At 45.6% G+C, this 21467-nt stretch overlaps 1 protein-coding gene across 3 annotated transcripts in view; it reads right to left on the minus strand.

Annotated features, from left to right (window-relative positions):
- Nucleotides 1-21467, minus strand: part of TFPI (tissue factor pathway inhibitor) — a 366688-nt gene that overhangs the window by 87458 nt on the left and 257763 nt on the right. For all 3 annotated transcript variants that reach the window (XM_078680482.1, XM_078680483.1, XM_078680485.1), the window contains one exon: nucleotides 10650-10829. In XM_078680482.1, the coding sequence (XP_078536608.1) occupies nucleotides 10650-10829 (180 nt within the window). The remainder of the gene's footprint in view (nucleotides 1-10649; nucleotides 10830-21467) is intronic.

Below are 21467 nucleotides of genomic sequence, written 5' to 3' on the forward strand. Positions count from 1 at the left end.
CACTATTCCTTATATGATGAGCAAGGGTACTATTACTGATACCACAGAGACTGTGACGAGGAATGCAGGAGAAACGACATCACAAGGACATGAGACAGCACTTAGCATTAGACAAACTAAACCGGACTTAGAAGCATCAGATGAGGAAGGACCGCATTATCATGGAGTAAAGAACCAGACTCATTTAAATGTATTCGCTAACCTGTTAGTGCATTATGTAGAGACCATGGAAATAGAGGACTGTTATGTGTGCATGAAGCTACCTACTTCTGTAGCTGAGGGAGTGACATACCATCACTTGCCACTAACATATGGAATTTCCTGTAGTATTTTAGCTAGTTTATTTTACAAAAGAGGACCGTTACAGTACTATTACTCTAACTCAGACGTGATATTTTCTGAACTTCCTATACGTGGAAATCTGAACCCTGTACATACAAAAAGTGACGTGACTCGTTATATGGGAGAATACTTCCTGACTATAGGCACCATAGATTTAGGTGAAGCACATAGAGATAACTTGACCTGTTCATTACATGAACAAGAGAAAATGTTTCTAAACATGGCAGAAAAAAGAAGAGAAAGTTTCCAAAGGAAGGCAAATGACAAAAAGCAGAGAATTCCTAAGTGGGCTGAAAACATGGGAAGCACCTCAAATGGTGGGGCTAGTCCTGCTTTGTTGCTGGATTTCGAGAGAAAAGGAAAGCTTTGTCTTCACCGAGAAAAGACTAATTATTATAATAACATTTTCATTGGTTCCAGTCAATGTGAACACAATTACCAGGTAATTGGAGGTTGGGGCTTCAAAAATGGATCAGAGCCTGTGTTTCCCGGAATTTACTATATATGTGGAAATAAGGCTTATTTCAAATTGCCGGATCACTGGTATGGAAGCTGCTATTTTGGCATTGTCTTCCCGAAAATATACCATGTGAATAAAATTGCTGGAAGCAATGAAAACACTAACAGTTTAGTGCGTAGTAAAAGAGAAAGTGTAGGTGAAATAATGGGTAGTATTTTTAGTGCATTGATACCTGCAGTGGGAGTAGTTCTGAACACACACAGAATTTGCAAATTGTCAACTATAGTGGATCGGTTGTCTACTGACACTGCAAGTGGATTTCTGATGGTCAATACCGAAATGGTTGCGATCAGATCTATGGTTTTGCAGAACAGACTTGCTCTTGACACCTTATGAGCGAAAGAGGGCGGAGTCTGCCGGATGTTGAAAGCGCAACATTGTTGCACTTACATACCGGATAAAAGTGTGCAAATCAAAAAGTATGGGAGGAACATTACAAATTTGGAAAAAGAACTCAAACCACTGGAGGTTGATAGTGCCTGGAAGAGACTCACTGATGGTCTCTCCTCTGTAGGTCATTGGTTTTCTAGTTTAGGTAAAGGTTTGTTGTACAAGGTACTGATGCCAATTGCAGTAGTAGGTTTTATCATATTCCTTATATTTGCCTGTTGCAAATGTCGCAAACACCAAAAGAAGTATACTGTGAATAAAAGAGGTGTGAAACGGAGTGTGGATGAACTTGAATTGGAGGAACTGAATAATCAGATTTATAAAAGGGTGAAGAATTCTCACCCTAACAAAGAAGTTAAAGAAAAGTTTAATCGAATGTTAGAAGAAATTGAAATGAACAAAGTGTGAGAAAAAGTTGGCATCTGATTCCATTGTTTTGTGATGATAGTAAATATCATCAAAGAGGGGATTGATGGAGCAAGGATTCGCATATTACGCGACTTGCTTGAATTCATGAACCTCGAATAATATGTAACAAAGTAATCCAACCTGTTTGTCTTACTAATTTCCCTGTTATTCTGACATTTTGGATGTCCCATTGAAGCTCGCCTATGTGTTTACTAACATTAATACGCTTGCCACTGAATATGGCCACTGCTTGGCGGGGTTTCTTCTGCGCATGCGTTAGTCACACTCACGTGACGTGACGTACTCGCAGTTCTGGTTGGAAATGTTTGCTCATGCGCAATACAGCTAAAATGGCCGCTTTGTCTCCTCATATGCTCCGTGCTTGCAAAGCTGCTTTTGCAAAGTTGTTTGTTCTGCATTTACCCTAACGCTATAGATATCATAAAGTAAGGGGTATAGAGTAGCTATTCATGGTATACAGTTTAATCATTTATTTCTATGTTTTAATTTGTTTTCGCTTACTTTTCATGTGTCGCAACTCATGGGCCTGGGAGGGAAGAAAACCCCATCTTGAAAATCTCTACTGCGCATGTCACCCTGGCAGAGGGAAGACAACCTTGAACAGTGGAACTCAGCCAGCTGGCAGCCACAGTCAAGAAGCTCCTGAGAAAGTGACCTGCGACCAAGCAGGATGGAGCTGAACTGTACTGCAAATGATACATTTGTAATATTTCCATTGTATTCTGTAGAGCATGTCATGGGAACCCCAAATTCACTAGGCGGTCCCAGACTATGTAAATGTGAGCTTGTAGAAGTGAAAAATGATTGGTGTGTTGACCTATCCTACTTGAGGACCAATCGAAATTGGGGATTCTGACACTTGCAACATTTGGGGGGTGGTACACTGACCCAAAAACAGTATAACTAGCCTAGGTTTAGCTAGAGAAATTGTCCGACTTGTCCGAATAGCTGACCTGTCACTGACCCAACGCACTCAATAGGTGACGGATACAGAGGGCTGTGGAGCACTCTGTTCGAAATATCCACAGACTCTAGAGGTTTTGCTAAGAAAACCTTAAGTGCTGGCGAAGCACTTTGCTGGGGAATTCGCTAACCCAATCGGGGTTCTGACTGTTAGCTGTAGAGAGGGTGGAGCGGAGCGCAGGCGTTTCGTCCAATCTGCGGGTGCTGGTCGTGCCTTGGTGGTCCTGTCCTGATCCTAATCTGGGTTTCCTGTCCTGTCCTGGGGTGTCCATTCTGCACCTGCTGTCCCATTGATGACTGTCCTTCCTTGGGGTTTTTCCTGTCCTTGACTGATCCGTGGCCAGGGTGGTCTTCACACCATTCTAGGTAAATATAGTGCTAAAACTCTATACTGCACCTTTCTGTTTTTCTGTCTTTTGCTTCAATAAAGACATAACTTTGCATATGTTGAATTTCCATGCTTTTTCGCAAACCCACTGAATGAAAAGCTCATACGTTATTGTCGATATTCTAGCATGTTCCATTTTCTACCCATCCTTTGAGTACATTTCCTTTCCAGGTCATAAAATACTGATGTTCTTTGTTTCATCCATCCTTTAGAAAATTCAAGTAATTGCACCAGTTTATTAGTATGGTCTATTTGCATTTTATCTATAGTTCCTCTTTATGGGGAAATATTTCACTGTGACATTCTAGTATGCTCTTTATTCTTCCCCGTCTTTTAGTCTCTCCAAACTAAGTTTAAATTCTGAAACTGCTGCCTAGTATGTTCCCTGTTCTTACCTCCCTTTAGAGTCATAAATGATCAGCTTGATATATTTCCTTTATGGATACGTGCTCTTTGTAATTCTGATAATCGATTGTTTGCTTGTTGTAAATCTCATATTTTCCGAGCTTGATGAACTCTAGATAAAGGTTTTCGAAACTTCCTGAGTTTGTGGTTATTATAGTACAAATAGAAAATATAAAGTATAAGTATTTGGTATCTGCCTTGTCTTCACAGCTAGCTCCCTGATTCATCGTGGTCATTAGGTACCCGTGACGGTGGATTGGTAAGTCGGGTACAATAGAAATATATAGGAAGGAACTGGGTTACTGGTAGTAGAGTGTATGGTCACCCGATTAATAAATAATGGTGTATTGAAATATATGGGCCCGATACGTGTATTGGTAAATCTGTTGGTTGGGTGACCTGCGCGCTCTATCAGCTTCACCTGATGTTTGTGAATTTGCTACTGTGCGTGCATTAGAGACCAGTCTAATGGTGCTGGGCCTTTAATATATGCTGGATCTGAAGGGACGGCTTTATAGTTCTTCTCTATTCGTGGGTTGATGACCCGAGTTCTAACTGGGTCTTTGAAGACTTCTCGAGCATGCTTAATAACTCCCTTAAGCATGGGTAAAATTGACGCGGACCTTTGTGCGTTGTCAAAGGTATCCATTAGGAAGTCTTCTTTCACAGGGTCAGTATGTAGGTCAACCCCATGGTATTGTGCAGCCCTATGTACATGTTGATTAAATCCCATAGTGTCTTCTGGTGGTGAAGGCTTAGAGGGATATATGTTGTCTTGGGGGACATTAGGGACGTCTGGAGTGTTATAATCATTCCAAGGGTCAGGTGAGCCCGGAGGAATAGACTGATTGCTATCTGCGCCACCCCCTGTGTCATCAGAGCTATCATCTCTGTTGTCATCATCTGCTATGGGAGAAGGTGTAGGGAAGTGATGTGGTAGGGTAGGAAGAGGTGATGGTATATGTGGAGGAGGAGAGGGAGGAGGAGAAGGAATTCTTAGAGGAGAGGTAGCAATGTCCTTCTTCTTTGGATGAGGAACAGGTGTAGGCGTGTGCAGTGGTCGTTTCTTTGAACTAAGAGTTAGTCGACCAGTGTTTGGATCTTTAACCAGAGTCTTTTGTGCAGGGTCTGGATGAAATAAGTCCTCTGCGGGAGGCAGATCTTTTGGTGCTGAGGGCTATTGTGGCACCGAGCTGAGAGCTTCTTTTGGCTTTGAAGCTTGTTGTTTGGCAGTGTCTTTAGCCGGGGAAGTATGTGCCTTTTTCGGCTCCGATGATTTTTTCGGTTCCGATGGTTTTTTCGGCTCCGATGGGGTTTTCGGATCTGATGATTTTTTCGACTCCAAAGCGGGTCTGCTTGGGTCCGAGTGTGGTTTTGGTGCCGAGGAGCTAACACTAGGTTTTGGCGCCGACTATTTAGATACTGACTATGGTATCTTTTTCAGTGCCGGTAGATGTGCGCCGGCACCGTGGGTAGGCTGACTCGGTCCCAAATCGCCTGAAGGCTTATTGGGCTTCTTAGCCGAGCCCAAAGGCGGGGCATTGGAAGCAGTGTCTCGGTGTGCACCCGAGCGCGAGGGTGTGAGTGAAGCCTTTTTGGGATGTGTCGAGGAAGGGTCGGGGTCGGGGTCGACGTTCTTACTTACGACCCTTTGTGCTGAAGTGATGTCCTCGACTTCGGAATCTTCGGACTCGGAGTTGCTATCAACGCCATGTTGTTGTTCCGGGAAGTCGACGCCCTCTTGGAAGATGTCTGGAACCGGAGCTGATGAACGAGCCATTGTTCTCCTAGCTATTCGGTCCCGGATCGTCTTCTTGGAGCGGAAAGAGACACAAGCAGAACAGTCTCTGGTCTCGTGCTCCGGTGAGAGGCAAAGGTTACACACCTCATGTGGGGAAACTTCGACCCACATTGAGGACACCTCTTAAATGGCGTCCTTTCCATGAGCTGGAAGTTGAGGCCTAGGTAGGCCCAGAGGCCTTTGTCGACGACCAGAATTGAAGACTTTGGAGTTGAAGAGTAGCGTTGACTGGAAAACACGTTCAAAACAATACAGTCGAAGCTGGTGAGAATTGCGCGCTGAAGGAAATCGGTTCCACCGCGGAACGCTGGAAAGACATCCGAGTCCGGTGGTGGAAAAAAACAATCTGGGGATGGAGCCGATGCCCATGCGCACTATAATCCAAAGGAGGAGCCACCTATCCTGTGACTTCCAAAGACTTTCTTGAACAAAAACAAACTGCAAACATCCAGGCCCAACACTAGGTGGTCATCTATGCACAGTGTGTAATCTGCAGCTCATATGCCTCGAACATTAATGTATCCTTGTGTAAAGTAACCGAAAGCGCTCCAATAATATATTTGAGGGTTGTTCATGCTATATAAGACTGCATTAAATGAAACAGTAGATGGAGGATGGAGCGCGTGAAAACACGAGCACTCGTATGGAATGCTCCAAGACAAAGAAAAAAGTAGCTACAAAACGGGAGCAGTGGATGGACACAAGTACTTGGCCTATGCTCTAGGGGAGGCAAGAGGCATGACACATTCATGCCATGGGCAAACAGGGACAAAGAATTTGAGAGCGATAATGGAGCAAGCAAATTGGAAGCCTATGGGCAGGCTGAAGGCCACACGTCTCTTTGAGACAGCGCATGCTCTGTGTAGTCGAGATTAAAAATATGTTTGGCATTGGAATATCCACCTTTAAGAGGACAAGGCTTCTGACAGCATGGCAGCTGGCAGTACAACACAAGTTAAAGTGTTTCTGATGGACAAGCTGACTTGGTTTTACCACCTGAACTACAGTGCTGAACTTAATATATATTGATGCAAGGGAATTTACAGCTGTTCAAAGAGACAGATATCAATTTTTGTTGGATATTACATTGTCACCCAGCAAAAAATTATTCACCCCGTCGCAAAACCTCTGCAACTCCCTCGCGGCCTACTTCCACAACAAGATCACGGACATTCACAACAGCTTCAACAACCAACCTACGCAAGCCACAACCGCAACAACGCCACCCACCACGACCCTCCGCACCTGGACCCCGATCAGCACCGAAGACACCATCCGCACCATGAACTCCATCCACTCCGGATCTCCGACTGACCCCTGCCCTCACCACGTCTTCAACAAGGCCGACGCTGTCATCGCACCCCACCTGCGGGACATCATCAACACCTCCTTCGACACCGCCACCTTCCATGAGAACTGGAAACACGCCGAACTCAGCGCTCTTCTCAAGAAACCCACAGCAGACCCCACCGACCTCAAGAACTACCGTCCCATCTCGCTCCTCCCGTTCCCGGCCAAAGTCATCGAGAAGACCGTCAACAAACAGCTGGCCGCCTTCCTCGAGACGAATGGATCCCTCGACCCCTCACAGTCGGGCTTCCGAGCGAACCACAGCACCGAGACCGCCCTCATCGCTGCCACCGATGACCTTCGAACTCTGATGGACAGCGGCCCTCATCCTCCTGGACCTCTCCGCGGCTTTCGACACTGTCTGCCACCGCACCCTAGTACAGCGCCTCGGCAACATCGGAATCCAGGACAAGGCTCTGGAATGGATCACCTCCTTCCTCGACGGAAGAACACAGAGAGTCCGCCTACCACCGTACAAGTCAGAGGCCACCAAAGTCATCTGCGGCGTCCCTCAAGGATCCTCACTGAGCCCCACCCTCTTCAACGTCTACATGAGCCCCCTCGCGGCCATCGCACGCCAACACAACCTCAACATAATCTCCTACGCCGACGACACCCAGCTGATCCTCTCCCTGACCAACGACCCCGCCGCCGCCAGAGCCAACCTGCACGAAGGGATGAGAGATGTAGCCGAATGGATGACGACCAGCCGCCTGAAACTGAACTCGGACAAGACGGAGGTCCTCATCCTGGGCTCCTCGCCCTCCGCCTGGGACGACTCCTGGTGGCCCCCCGCCCTGGGCACCGCACCCAAACCGACGGACCACGCACGCAACCTGGGCTTCATCCTGGACTCCTCCCTCTCCATGACCAGACAAGTAAACGCCGTCTCCTCATCTTGCTTCAACATCCTGCGCATGCTACGCAAGATCTTCCGATGGATCCCCACCGAGACGCGGCAGACGGTCACCCAGGCCCTCGTCACCAGCCGTCTGGACTACGGCAACGCCCTCTACGCCGGAACCACTGCCAAGCTCCAGAAGAGACTCCAGCGGATCCAGAACGCCTCGGCCAGACTCATCCTCGACATCCCCCGACGCAGCCACATCTCCGGACACCTGAGAGATCTGCACTGGCTCCCGGTCAACAAGAGAATCACCTTCCGTCTCCTCACCCACGCGCACAAAGCCCTACACGACCAAGGCCCGAGCTACCTCAACAACCGGATCAACTTCTACACTCCCAAGCGCCTCCTCAGATCAACCAACCACGCCCTCGCCGCCGTCCCCCGCATCCGAAGAGCGACAACAGGAGGAAGATCCTTCTCCTACCTGGCCGCCAAGACCTGGAACTCACTCCCGACCAACCTGCGCCTGACCCAGGACCACCTCTCCTTCAGGAAGAAGCTCAAGACCTGGCTGTTCGAGCAGTAGCGGCACCCCCCCCCCCCCAGCGCCTTGAGACCCTACGGGTGAGTAGTGCGCTCTATAAATGACCTGATTGATTGATTGATTGATTGATTCTGTGATTAATTGCCAGGGCTATTAAATCAGAATCCATTTTAAACCAGATGTTAGAACATTTGGACAGAGTGTCAATCGCGGACTACACAGTGACCTAGTAAGTATGGCGAGCTCCATTAACAGAGAGGTCTGAGGGCTGGAGTTGTGACTGACCAGAAAATAATTTCGTATGAAATGACTCCTTTGCATATGTTACATCTACTTCTTTAAATAAGACAATTATACTTGCTACCAATAATGCAAAGAATAAAATAAGGAAAATGCATGATGCCTATAAATTGTTATTTGAAATGCACTGACTAGATTTTCTTTTGTGAGTTACTATCCCAAGGAATTTTGGTAGGAGACTGGGTTTGTGTTGAGGAGTAGGAAGTAGTGGCGCTCTAAGCAGTATGATGTTGTGGTTGAGATCGTTGTGCAGTAGGCACGCGGTGCAAAACAGGACAGGGGAACACAAACCCTTCGTGAAAAAAGGCCCCTGAAATGATCTGGGCAGGCCAAGACCAACTGGAATGAGAACAGATCCTGTGCACACGCACGTATGGTTAATAGTCCCAGTATAGTGCCTGGGTTTTTTACTCATAAAAAGTGCGTAATCTGTTCTCACTATCCCACAGAATATCTGTTGATTTGTTAATGAACAACAAAATGCATGTAGGCAAATTAATTAGGCCTGGGCAGAGTTCCCAGAGTTCTTCTATGCGGAACTCCGCGAAGTGCCCAAAAAACTCAGCCAGGCTACACGGAATTCCCCAGACGGTGGAGTGTGGTACGTTGCACTGCCTGCGCCGATTTTTAGCACCAGCAGTTTTCCGGCGCTGTAATATCAGCACAAACAGCACTAAGCATCACACCATAGGGTGCTTCTTCTTTCCGCCACTTGAGTAGATATTCTACTCGAGTGGCAGATTCCTTAATGCGAGCGGCAGATTTCTCAAAGCGAGGGCTTACGATCTGCCGCAACCACCCGCATTGAGAAATCTCACCGCGAGGAGGTCTAGCATGAATTGCTTCACGCTTGCCAACTGAATGTCGGTGAGCATTGCGAGAGAAAAAACTCTGCATCAATACAGAGAGTTTTGCGGAACTCCAGGCGAGTGCTGAGTGGGCAAAACTCCATAAGGCCTGCCGGCGGAGCGGAATTCTTCTCCCACCCTCAATTTTCATTTATCTCTCTCTCTTCCCCTTCAGCTTTATGTTATTTCATTTTCTATTTAGCAATATATGTCATCTGTTTATATTTTTACATGGAGCACAGGAGCAATTCCAGATAAGAATCCAGGATATAGAAGAAAGGTAATGGCATCATGTAAACCAAAATGTGCTAGAACAGCATTAATAGGGAAATCATATTCATTGAGGTATTGCTCATTATCTAAAAACACTGTTTCAAGGAATGTTTGCTCATTTTAGAAACTACACTCCTTACAACCATCCATGGAACCCATTGTTTGATTAATTTTGAAATATGCAAATTCACCAAGTTGCACTGTGAAGACAACACTCTTCAAGGATAATGAAAAGCAAGATCAAGATAATGGTTACATGATGTCACTATGAGGTATATTTGTTCAAGTGTCTTTTTGAATATAGTTTTTCAGTTCCACCAAAATATATTGAATTGTCCCCAAAATCAGTATTCAATTGCAGGATTTAAATACCCTTTCCACATCTTACATTGTGATAACGTCTGATCCTTTCAGATGAAACCCTTTTATTGTTCATTCTTTCCCTTCAGTTCTACGTTAATTCCATATACCATTTTCGATGACTGACCCCTCAGTGGCTTTCATTTGTAAATCCCTTTTTCGTATCCCTATAACACCCCTTTTCATATCTGTGCATCTTGTGTCATAATTTGGAATACCTCATTCTTAACCAGCCTCACTGTTTACTATATGTTAAGTGACACATTGATATGTGGTCACAAATCCTCAGATGTTGCCCCCCGGTGGTCTTGGAACTTGCAATTTTTACCTCCGACAGACCAAGATGGTGTTCCCAGGTATAGTTACTACCCTCTTTATCCCCCTGTTAAAAACAACCCTAGGGCTTCTCTACATTAGTAACTACTCAAATGTGCATTTTTTCATCAGTACTTACTCCATGGCTCTTCCCAACGCATTTAATTATTGCACCAAGATTTTGTTTTGTATGAATAATTTAGCTAATGTGTTGCCCCAAAGCTTTGTTCTTCATAAATTACTACCTGATGATGCTACTCAGCATGAATGAACGCGCTCAGGTTTTCTACTCATAGAATTCTAACTCCTCAACCGTGCTCCACCCACAATACTGCTCCCCGTGACTTTTTTTTCCCCATGAATCATTCACCTGGGTTGCTGTTCCTCAAGAATCATTGCCCAAGAGCAGTTTTCAAGAGGCTTCTGAGCTGCTTACTCTGGGCATACCGACATTACAAATATAGGTATTAAAGTACATTGGACAAATTGTCTGAAATGACCTTTTTAATCAATGATGCAAAAAACATAAAGCACAAAAACATATTTTGAGGATTCAGCTATATAATTTCCATACCTTTCTTGCAGGTCTTAATGCATGATTTCTTAGACATAAAATTGTTTTCATTCCCACCACATCCACTGTATAAGAATGGAAGACATTTTCTCAAATAACTATGGTAATAGAATCTTCTCTCGTTTGCTTTGCAGTTGCCTTTGTCAATTGGTTTCTGACATATAAGACGCCCTTGAAAATCTAGAAAATATAAATCAGATGCCACATGGAAACTTTAAAAGCATATATCACGCAATGTTACTTTAAAGCACATCATATTGACCGAGCATTTCTGGAGGTGGCAACTAAACATATTTTTGCATGGATACAACCAAGTATGCATTATATTACTGCAGTTTGGGTAGAAAGAAACAAGCATTGGCAAAGCAAATACGTCTTGCCTATGCAAGAGCTAATGGCTATTTTTTATTGTTGTGCAGTTTTATAAAGAGCGAACTCCAACCAAAGGTATTGGAGCACTTTACATGAGCACCAATTACATTACACAAGGATGCTTTGGCAATGTGTTTCAGCCATTATGTACACCAGCTGCTGCACGAATGGCTAAAAGTTAATGGTATGGAGTGGGGTGGGGTAGATAGGGTAGAGTGGAATGGGGTAGGTTTGGGTAGTGTCGAGTGGGGTAGATTGGCATTTAGTGAAGTGGGGGTAAAGTGGGTTACAAATGAGTGGGGTAGATTTGGAGGGTTGGAGTTGGGTGGGTAAATTGTGGTGAGGTAGATTGTAGTGGGGTAGATTGTAGTGGGGTAGGGTATATTGTAGTGGTGTGGTGTAGATTAGAGTGGAGTGGGATAGATTGGAGTGTAGTGGGGTCAAATGGAGTGGCGTGATGTGTTTTGATTTTTTCAAATATATGTTTCCATCACACTTCAGAAATACAAAAAAGTGCTTCATTTACACTAATTCTGATATATTCTGAACCAACAGCACAGTTCATTTCTTTTTTGTGTGAAAAAGAAAATACACCCTTTCCTCGTACATGGATACTCAGCAGGATTCTCACATAAATTCTCTCACTTTGACATCAGAGAAAGAAAAGTAAACACCAAGCTCTCTCGGAAGAGAGAGAGCTTGACATCTGACCTCTGTCTTTGAATGCACAGCAAATGTGATAAGATAAGAACATAATTTAAAGGCCTGTTTAAAGCAAGCAAGTTCATGGGAGAATACAGTAAATAAGGTTTGGTCAATGGGAATGACAAACTCAAACTGGACACTCTAAAGCAAATAAAGCCAGCAAATAGAAAGCCAGAAAATGTGAATTACAATCGACAAAACCAATTGTAAGCAACAGGCGGAATTCATTCCTAGGTCAGCTTTCTGAATGTTACCAAGATGTCTTTAACAAACCAGGCAGCTGTGCTGTCTGGTAGGCTTCCACCTAGAAAAGGGTAACATAATCTGGTTCTGTTGTAAAGCGTTGTAATGCCCTTGAGCAATATAAACAAAAAACACTTTTAAAAATCTGCCATTGTTAACTATTGATGACTTTAGGCCTGATTTGCAGTTCAGTGGACGAGTTACTCTGTCGCAAACATGATGGATCCCGTCCACCACATTACAAGTTCTATTTAATATAATTAACTTTATATAATGCATTATAGTGATTTACAGTGCATAACACATAGAGCAAATTGGATAGATTTCTTAGTTTAAATCAGTGGTGTGACAAGTTGCAAAAGTGCTCTTAACTTCCCATATTTCTTACCAACACTTCAGTTACTACCACTAGTTCCTAAACATTTCTGCATGTTGAGTTTCAGGTTGGAATCTGGACTTTCGCTTCTTTTTTAAGTTGTTTTAAGAATACAAAGATCACCAAAGCTCAACAAGTTTCAAAGCTGCAAACAAAATATTTTTAAGTTAGCTCACAAGAAACCGCACATCCATTTTCAGCACCAACCTGCAAGCATGAGGAAATATTGTAGGGTTGCATGGAGATCTACACAAGGGAGTAGATAACGGAAAAGAGGGAAACTGCTAACAGGATGTGAGACTACGTTTGTGCAATAAAAACTATATAACACCCTATCTCAAAAGTGTATTATAGTCACCGAATGAAATGGTGGGTATTTTATAGACATATGAAGGATGAAAGTCGTAGATGGCTTTTGCCTGCTTCTAAAGCATACCTTGCAGGTTATATACAATGAGCACCTCTACTGGCACACAGATGTATTTTTATGCTAATTGTTAATAACTGCCCTTTGAAGAGTATCTTAAGAAGCTCTTATGAGGGCTAGAAGCACAGGAGTGAACCGAAAATGTTTTCAAATTATGAACATAAGTGCTTTTTAACTCTCGCAGACCTGCGTTGCAGCACGCATGCGCTGCTCGCGTCTGCGAGACATATTGTGGGCGAGTATATTTCAGAAGGGGGCTTGAAGCCCCGCCCCTCATTTTCATTGGGTAGCGTCACCATTTATAGCAAATGGTGGCTTCCCATTGAAAATGAGGCTCTAGTTGCGCCTCTGACACTGTGTCAGTAATTACAGTGTGAGTCGGCCCCCTCCCAAACTTCCTGCCAGCACTGAATGAATGCCTTCTGAAGGCCGCGACATTAGCACTTTGTAAAGCGAGATTAGCACTCCATCAGAGTGTTTCATGTAAACGGATCCACTCCTTGTCAGTGTTGCACTTCTTTTTGAATTGCCAATTTCACTGACTTTGGCTCATATCCCCATGAGTACCGGTACTCTCTTAGGACAAAGAGAAGTTCCGGTACTTAAGCGCCGAAAATTTAGAAGTGCTGGTACTCAGTACCGGTGAGTACCGGCCCATTTAAAGCACTGCTATGGGTACATCTAGCCACCCATGCCAGGCAGTCAGGCAGGCAGGCAGACAGACAGCTGGACGATTGATAGATAGATAGATAACCTCCAGATCGCCATGAAAATGCAACAAAAGGCAGGGGAGCCTTTGAAGAAACCGAATCATATAGATTTAAACAGCTTCTTCCGAGCTGAAAAGAAACCTGCAAACCAGACTGACAAAAACATTTATTTGCGGTGCCTCGAAGCGAAGTTTTGGTAGATGGACGCTTTCATATACTTTCTTATCTCTATGTCTCTGACTCTGCTCCTCCACTCCCTCCACCCCCCACTAACAGTGAGATGAGGTTCCTGCTCAATTATTTCTGTAGAAACTACTGACTCCGAGAACATTCTACGACCAAAGGTTTGTATTTTTAAACCGAATTCAAATCCATACTTGTGAAAAAAACAATTGTTGTTTATTATTAAAAAACAAAAAAATTACCCGCTTCATCTTCCAAAATAAAACTATAACGGGTTCACTTGCTTTGAAGACGTACCCTCTTCATTCCACAACAGGCCTCTATTTTTTTTTTTATTTTTTTTTAATGGAGCTTGCCTCAATTTTAACTGAAAAAACACGATTTAAAAGGCACGTTTTCGGAGACCATTTATTAAAGGCTATTCGGAAATAGGCTCTCAAAAAATTGTTTGTGACTGGGGACATGCAATAAAATTGAAAAATATATTTTTAGGATTGGCCTTTGCTGAGATATCGGAGTAGGTATAGCGCATACTGCAGATTTTTGCGTTTTGAAAACCCTGCAGTCGTAGACTCCACCCATATCTTCTCAGCATGTTAGAACAATTCCCGATGACGCGCACACGGTAACGTCTAGCGTTAATCTCAAAGGCATCATTTGGTTTCAGATGCGCATCGTATTGTGCGACACTAGAGGGAGCCACCCAGCCGAAAAACATCCCGTCTCGAGCTCAACTTTCTGCACATTAAAATCGCAAACTTTGTTTCTGGTGTTATTTTCTCATGGAGGCTCGTTGACATTCAAAGGCTTCTCTGCGTAAACTGTTTTGAGATAGTAGTTCAATGGTGAAGCAGTAGATTTATTTTTTTCCAAAAGCTAACAACATTAGTTTTTAATTGTTTAAAAATATAAGCAGTTGTGCAAGAAGACAGGTCAGGAAACACCACCATATAAAGCTTCTTTAGGTCTCGTCCTTTTCCATTGCGAAGCAATGGGAAATGGGGGAGAATTCAAGTGCTCCATCGGATAGTCAAACCACCGCTTTTTTCCGTGGCGTTTTCTTCGAGTGCACGTACAGGCACGCGCATTTGGCCCATACACTTTCATGGCCATCTGTTCCTGTTCCTAATGGCCCTCCCCCTCCCCCAGCACAGAGCGCGCATCGCGGCCGCACAGCACATCAAAGGGCTTCTCCCAGCGTGTGCTGTGCGGCTTCTCCTCCCCTAATTATGTGGCCGGCCGTACTTGTGTTTCCTGGCCGCTTCCCGGCCGATCAACTTGTATCAGTTTGCTTACATTACCATGGTTTAAGGCACACATAATTTCCTGTATCATGCCTTGCACTCCCTACCTTCTCGGGACATTCTTTGCACTTGTAATCATAGCAAACAAGGCAACTTTCGGATCAGCTACGGTCAGACAGCTATCTTGTTCGCTGTCCTTGTTTTCGACGTTTTATGTTCTCTTCCTAAGCCTTACATCAGTGACGGCCCTTCGCTAGCCTTGCACACCAAAGCCTGTGATGTCACTTATATCACAGTTGCTTGAACTACATTACCTACCCATGCCACCTGAATTTGGCACACATTTTATATTCTCTTGCTGGACATCTCATGCCGTATCGTTATTTTTACTCCTCAATTTCCACACCTGGCATTAGTTTCTTTTCATGCTTTGCACCATTTTGTCATGCTTTACTCTACTCATGCCTTGCAAGCCCTGAACCTATTATCTTCCCTACCCAATCTTTCCACCTGATATCTTCACATGCCATATACCTGTATTCTCCTCCTATGCATATGCACCCGTTATCGTCTCTCACATCAGGAAGGTTTTGTTTCCCATGCCTGCTCCTTGCATCAATCTCATGCTCTGCACCTGAAATGTCACATCAAAGGCTCTGTGCCACTTTCACCCACACAGCAACACTTACAGACACACAACGCCACTCACACCCACGCAAGCCCACTATCATCCACGCAACACCACACTCACCCACGCAACGCCACTCACCCAAGCAACACCACTCACACACGCAACGCCACTCATCCACGCAACCCCACTCATACTCATCCACGCAACCCCACTCATCCACGCAACGCCACTCATCCACGCAACGCCACTCACCCAAGCAACACCACTCACCCAAGCAACACCACTCACACGCAACACAACTCACCCACGCAACGCCACTCACACACGCAACGCCACTCACACACACAACGCCACTCACACACGCAACGCCACTCACACACGCAACGCCACTCACACACACAACGCCACTCACACACGCAACGCCACTCACACACGCAACGCCACTCACACACGCAACGCCACTCACACACGCAACGCCACTCACACACGCAACGCCACTCAGCCACGCAACGCCACTCACACACGCAACGCCACTCACACACGCAACGCCACTCACACACGCAACGCCACTCACACACGCAACGCCACTCATACTCATCCACGCAACCCCACTCATCCACGCAACGCCACTCATCCACGCAACGCCACTCACCCAAGCAACACCACTCACCCAAGCAACACCACTCACACACGCAACACAACTCACCCATGCAACGCCACTCACACACGCAACGCCACTCACACACACAATGCCACTCACACACGCAACGCCACTCACACATGCAACGCCACTCACACACGCAACGCCACTCACACACGCAACGCCACTCACACACGCAATGCCACTCAGCCACGCATCGCCACTTAGCCACGCAACGCAACTCACACACGCAATGCCACTCACACACGCAACGCCACTCACACACGCAACGCCACTCACACACGCAACGCCACTCACACACGCAACGCCACTGACACGCGCAACGCCACTGACACGCGCAACGCCACTGACACGCGCAACGCCACTGACACACGCAACGCCACTCACACACGCAACGCCACTCACACACGCAACGCCACTCACACACGCAACGCCACTCACACACGGGTGCAGATTGTGGGTGCAGATTCAGAGAAAACTCAGCAGCACCACCACCATTGCAATGCAATAGGTCTCGTTTTAACGCAAATTTAAGCTATAGGCCTTGTAAATGGCAAAGCCTTTTATTTATGTTCCAAAAACCAGAACGCAAAAATAAAGGGCATAATCATTTACAATGCTAATAGTTCAGACTCGCGTTATTGCGAGACCTATTGCATTTTCAATGCTTGTTTTGAATTACTTTACGTCTTGGCAATTCTTTTTTCAAAACAAATTGTGATGGTATTTCATTGAGGAAGGGCAGCTTTTGTAAGCACCCTGTGTTTGTGCACGCGAGAAGAAAAGGAAGGGTGGAGGTGTTCGGAAGGGGTGGGAATGGGGGGCGAGGAGGGGGTGCGTATATTATATGTTCCTTCTACCAGGGGCAGCTTAAGAATTTCGGGGGCTTTGGGTCAAACATATTTTGGGGCTCCCTGTTTGACCCAGCTCTGAATTTATAATTCGGTTTCAGCTCTTTCATTCTCTCTTTGCCCAGACTGGTCCAAATTATATATCTGTTTACATCTAATATTCAGGGATAGTGATGTGTTTTATCACTATTATAATGCAGCAACAGCTCACTAATATTATTGCGAATAATCTTTGAGACCCCCCTCCCATTTCTTAAATCTGAGGACGTGTTTTGATCAAAAACAAGCTTTTGTTATAGATGTTGCATGTTTTTGAAAAGCAAACTTTTCTCTGCAAAATGTCAGTAAAAGACTCCCATACATCACTCACACTAAAAATAAATCAACGGAAAATGGTGTTTAAAACAATCAGTTTAGGAATTATTCAAGGTCATCAGGAAAAGATTCTCTGCAGAACAAGCAAGGCGAATCAGGGGGCCCCCTAAAAGGCTGGGGCCCTGAGCCAAGACCCATTTTGCCAATGCTTTAAAGCATCTCTGCCTTCTGCTGATAATAGCCTGTCACTCAGACTGAGTATTGAATCATACTGAAACTACAACACCGTTAACATCTTACTTGCAAGTTTGATGTTTTCGGATGTGTTCTGTGTAATTTATTATTTATCAATCAATCAATCAGAGTACTTGTAAAGCGCGCTACTTACCCGTGAGGGTCTCAACGCGCTGAGGGGAGGGGGTGCCGCTACTGCTCGAAGAGCCAAGTCTTGAGGAGTCTTCTGAAGGTGAGTAGGTCTTGGGTCTACCGTAGGTGGGTAGGGAGGATGTTCCAGGTCTTGGCGGCGAGGTAGGAGAAGAATCTGCCGCCGGAGGTTGTTCGTTGGATGCGGGGAACAGCGGCGAGGGTGAGGCTGGCGGAGCGGAGCTGGCGGGGGGGGGTGTAGAAGCTTTGTCTGCTGTTCAGGTAGGCTGGTCCGGCGTTGTGGAGTGCTTTGTGTGCGTGGGTGAGGAGCTTGAAGGTGATCCTCTTGTCGACGGGGAGCCAGTGTAGGTCTCTCAGGTGGGGGGTGATGTGGCTGTGGCAGGGGACGTTGACGATCAGTCGGGCAGAGGCGTTTTGGATGCGTTGTAGTCATCTTAGGTGTTTGGTCGGGATTCCTGTGTAGAGTGCGTTGCCGTAGTCCAGTCTGCTGCTGACGAGGGCCTGTGTCACCGTTCTTCTTGTTTCGGTCGGGATCCACTTGTAGATCCTGCAGAGCATGCGGAGGGTGTTGTAGCAGGAGGAGGAGACGGCTTTGACCTGTTTAGACATGGAGAGGGAGGAGTCGAGGATGAATCCTAGATTGCGTACATGGTCGGTGGACGCGGTGCTGTTACCAGTGTGGTCGGCCACCAGGAGTCGTCCCAGGCTGAGGGGGTGGGTCCGAGGATGAATACCTCCGTCTTGTCCGAGTTCAGCTTCAGACGGCTGTTCCTCATCCAGTCGGCGACGGCCTTCATTCCCTCGTGGAGGTTGGTTTTGGCGATGTGCGGGTCCTTGGTGAGGGAGAGGATGAGTTGAATGTCGTCAGCGTCGTAGATGATATTGAGGTCGTGTTGGCGGGCCACTTGTGCGAGGGGGGCCATGTAGACGTTGAATAGCGTCAGGCTGAGAGATGAGCCCTGGGGGACGCCGCAGATGATGTCGGTAGCCTCGGATCGGAAGGGCGAGAGGCGGACACTCTGGGTTTTGCCAGAGAGGAATGACGTGGTCCAGTCAAGGGACTTCTCTTGGATTACGGCTTCTAGGAGGCGTGTCTTTAGAGTGCGATGGCAGACCGCGTCGAAGGCGGCTGACAGGTCCAGGACGATGAGGGCTGATGTTTCGCCGTTGTCTAGTTGGCGCCTGATGTCGTCTGTGGCGGCGATGAGGGCTGTCTCGGTGCATAATAGATAAGTCATTATCGTTTAGACCAGTGTTTCCAAAACTGTGGATGGGTCACAAGCCATTCTTGTATGGCTGTGGAGCAGGTGGGAACCAGGGAGAGCGGCCTGGGGGACAGAACAAGTGTACTTGGAGAACAGCAAATATGGTGAGATAAGGCAAGATTTACAGGCCTTTTTTATAGAGGAGCTGGGAGTGAAACACAAAGGCCCGTGTGAACTGTTCTTAGACAAATAAAAAAGTAGTTACTAAAACAGTGGAATGATATAGTACTTGGTCCCTGCTTTCAGGAGGGCGAAAACACAGGAAGAGGCATGACTCATGCATGCCATGGACAAATGGGAGAAAGAATATGAGAGCGGTGATGGAGCCAGCGGATGGGAAGCCTATGGGCGGGCTGAAGCTCACAAAGTATTTGCAATATATCTCAAAGAGACACCGCAAGAGTTGTCCAGATGAGACCTAAAAACACCCATCTATACAAAGACCTAAATGAAAATATAGAAGATGAGAAGCAGCAAATCAAAACAAAAACCATAAAACATAAAAGATCCACCTGCCTAACTCTCCAAACATGTGAACGGTGATTTACAACAAAAATAACTAGCTGTGCTATGCCAGTTGAATGGTGTTTACCAGAGTAAGATTCTCCTACTCCTTTTATTGGTTAGCATTAGACAAGCTATTAATGTGAGGGTTGCTTCTCCATTCCGTCCCTGCCCTCAGGACTTCTTCACTTACATTATCCTTAACTAGAGCATATGCTGTAGGCCAAAACCAATGTTCAGTATACAGGGCCTTGCTACTATTTATAACAAAATGAATCAATGACCTTGCTGTGCAGGTTAAATCCCCATCACATGTGTTATAAATATAATGGAGTCCATTCCATGTAGTATCTTCAAGCTGATTTATTAAGTAGATGTTATAAGAGAGAACCCCACCAGGAGCAGCCTTACTGCTGCTCAGCCCATCACCAGCTGACAGTCACACTCACGAACATTCCACTCACTAACATTCTCACACACAGTCACCCAGGCTGAGCAGCAGCAGTATAACAACATTCTTCATATTACCCCTGCTCTCAAGTTTCGTGCGTGCATCTATAAACACTTCTGGTTTGCGCTACTGAAAATTCTGTCCTAGTTAATTTCTTATCACCATTTTCTCAGGAGCTGGAACGCGTGCTTCAGTTGTTGTTGGAAGTTGTTCAGTATTATGAGCATAAGTATGATGTAAACTGGTTGTTCTTCCTTGATTTTCACTACCACCCAGAGGGGTCAATCTCTCTTTTATGCGGGATGGGGATAGTTTTAATCTCTTATAACATTATAGGTACTGTATACAGGGGCAGAGACTGTGAATGGACGCTGTGTTCTCCACACCTTCTGCTTTACGACTATAAATAAGGGCCTGCAGCTGTGGGTATGACGTGGCTTGTTTTTAGAAAGTTGGGTCTTGCTGTTCTTCCACCTCTGTTTTCAATATCCGTTTAGGTGGAGTTGCTCTTAGGCAGTGCAACAGCATGGCTAGATGCCAGATAGCTGCACAAGGCAATGCTTCTCAACATAGGTAATGGGCTTGCTATGCTAACTGATGGGTGTTTTGCTCATGATGGATAGAGTTGTGGTCTTTGAATTAGAGTTCTTCTTATATATTAATTTTTAAGACTGTTACTTATGGATAATGTTCTGAAGTTCTATACCATGTATTTATTGTTCAATTACTTTTCAGGTGCCAGATGTTGGACAATGTTTGCTGTCATCTTTGCTAAGCAGATTCCGCATTCATTTTCTTAGATCAGAGACATTGTGCCACTGCTGGCAATGGTAACATTCCTCTTTGTAATATGCTGGGCAGGTGTGGCTATAACCTGACAAGATGCAGTGTTTTTTCTTGTCTGTGTAAACTATAGAGTTAGCTTAGTTACACTATTTATGTCATTTGCGTGCAATTTGTAGGTCACAGAGTTGATTTCTGACTGGGATTACTCAACATTACTTGCTTACAATGATTGCCTGAGGCCTGCAGGCGTGGGATGGCTGTAATCACAATTCTCTTTACCATGGTTTGAACCTGCAAAGAGTAGATCAAACAGTGGCGGCTGGTCCATTAGGGGTGTCGGGGCAGCGCCCCACTTGTCACAATCAACAAGACAAACTGTAACGTTGACAGGCAGCAAGAAATGTAAGCAGACGCAATTCATTTGTCTGTTCACATTTCCGGCCTGTGCTGGCAGCTGCTTCACAGTCTCAAGTGCGCATGCGTCATTCAACAATAACGCACAGTGCATGCATGCAGGCGAGAGCAGCAGGAGTCCAGAGAAGTGGACTCCTACTGCGCATCTGCGAGGAGCGCTTTTTATTTAGCACGGCCACTCCATTGACATTACATTAGGCATGCTGCACATGCCTAGTGTAGTGCAGGAGGCTGCAGGTAGGCTCCTGCTTGGACGGTGAGGTACAGTCACCCCATGCCCTGTCAAATGGCAGGAT

Source organism: Lissotriton helveticus, chromosome 3_1, assembly GCF_964261635.1.
Source record: "Lissotriton helveticus chromosome 3_1, aLisHel1.1, whole genome shotgun sequence".
NCBI classification, from domain to species: domain Eukaryota; kingdom Metazoa; phylum Chordata; class Amphibia; order Caudata; family Salamandridae; genus Lissotriton; species Lissotriton helveticus.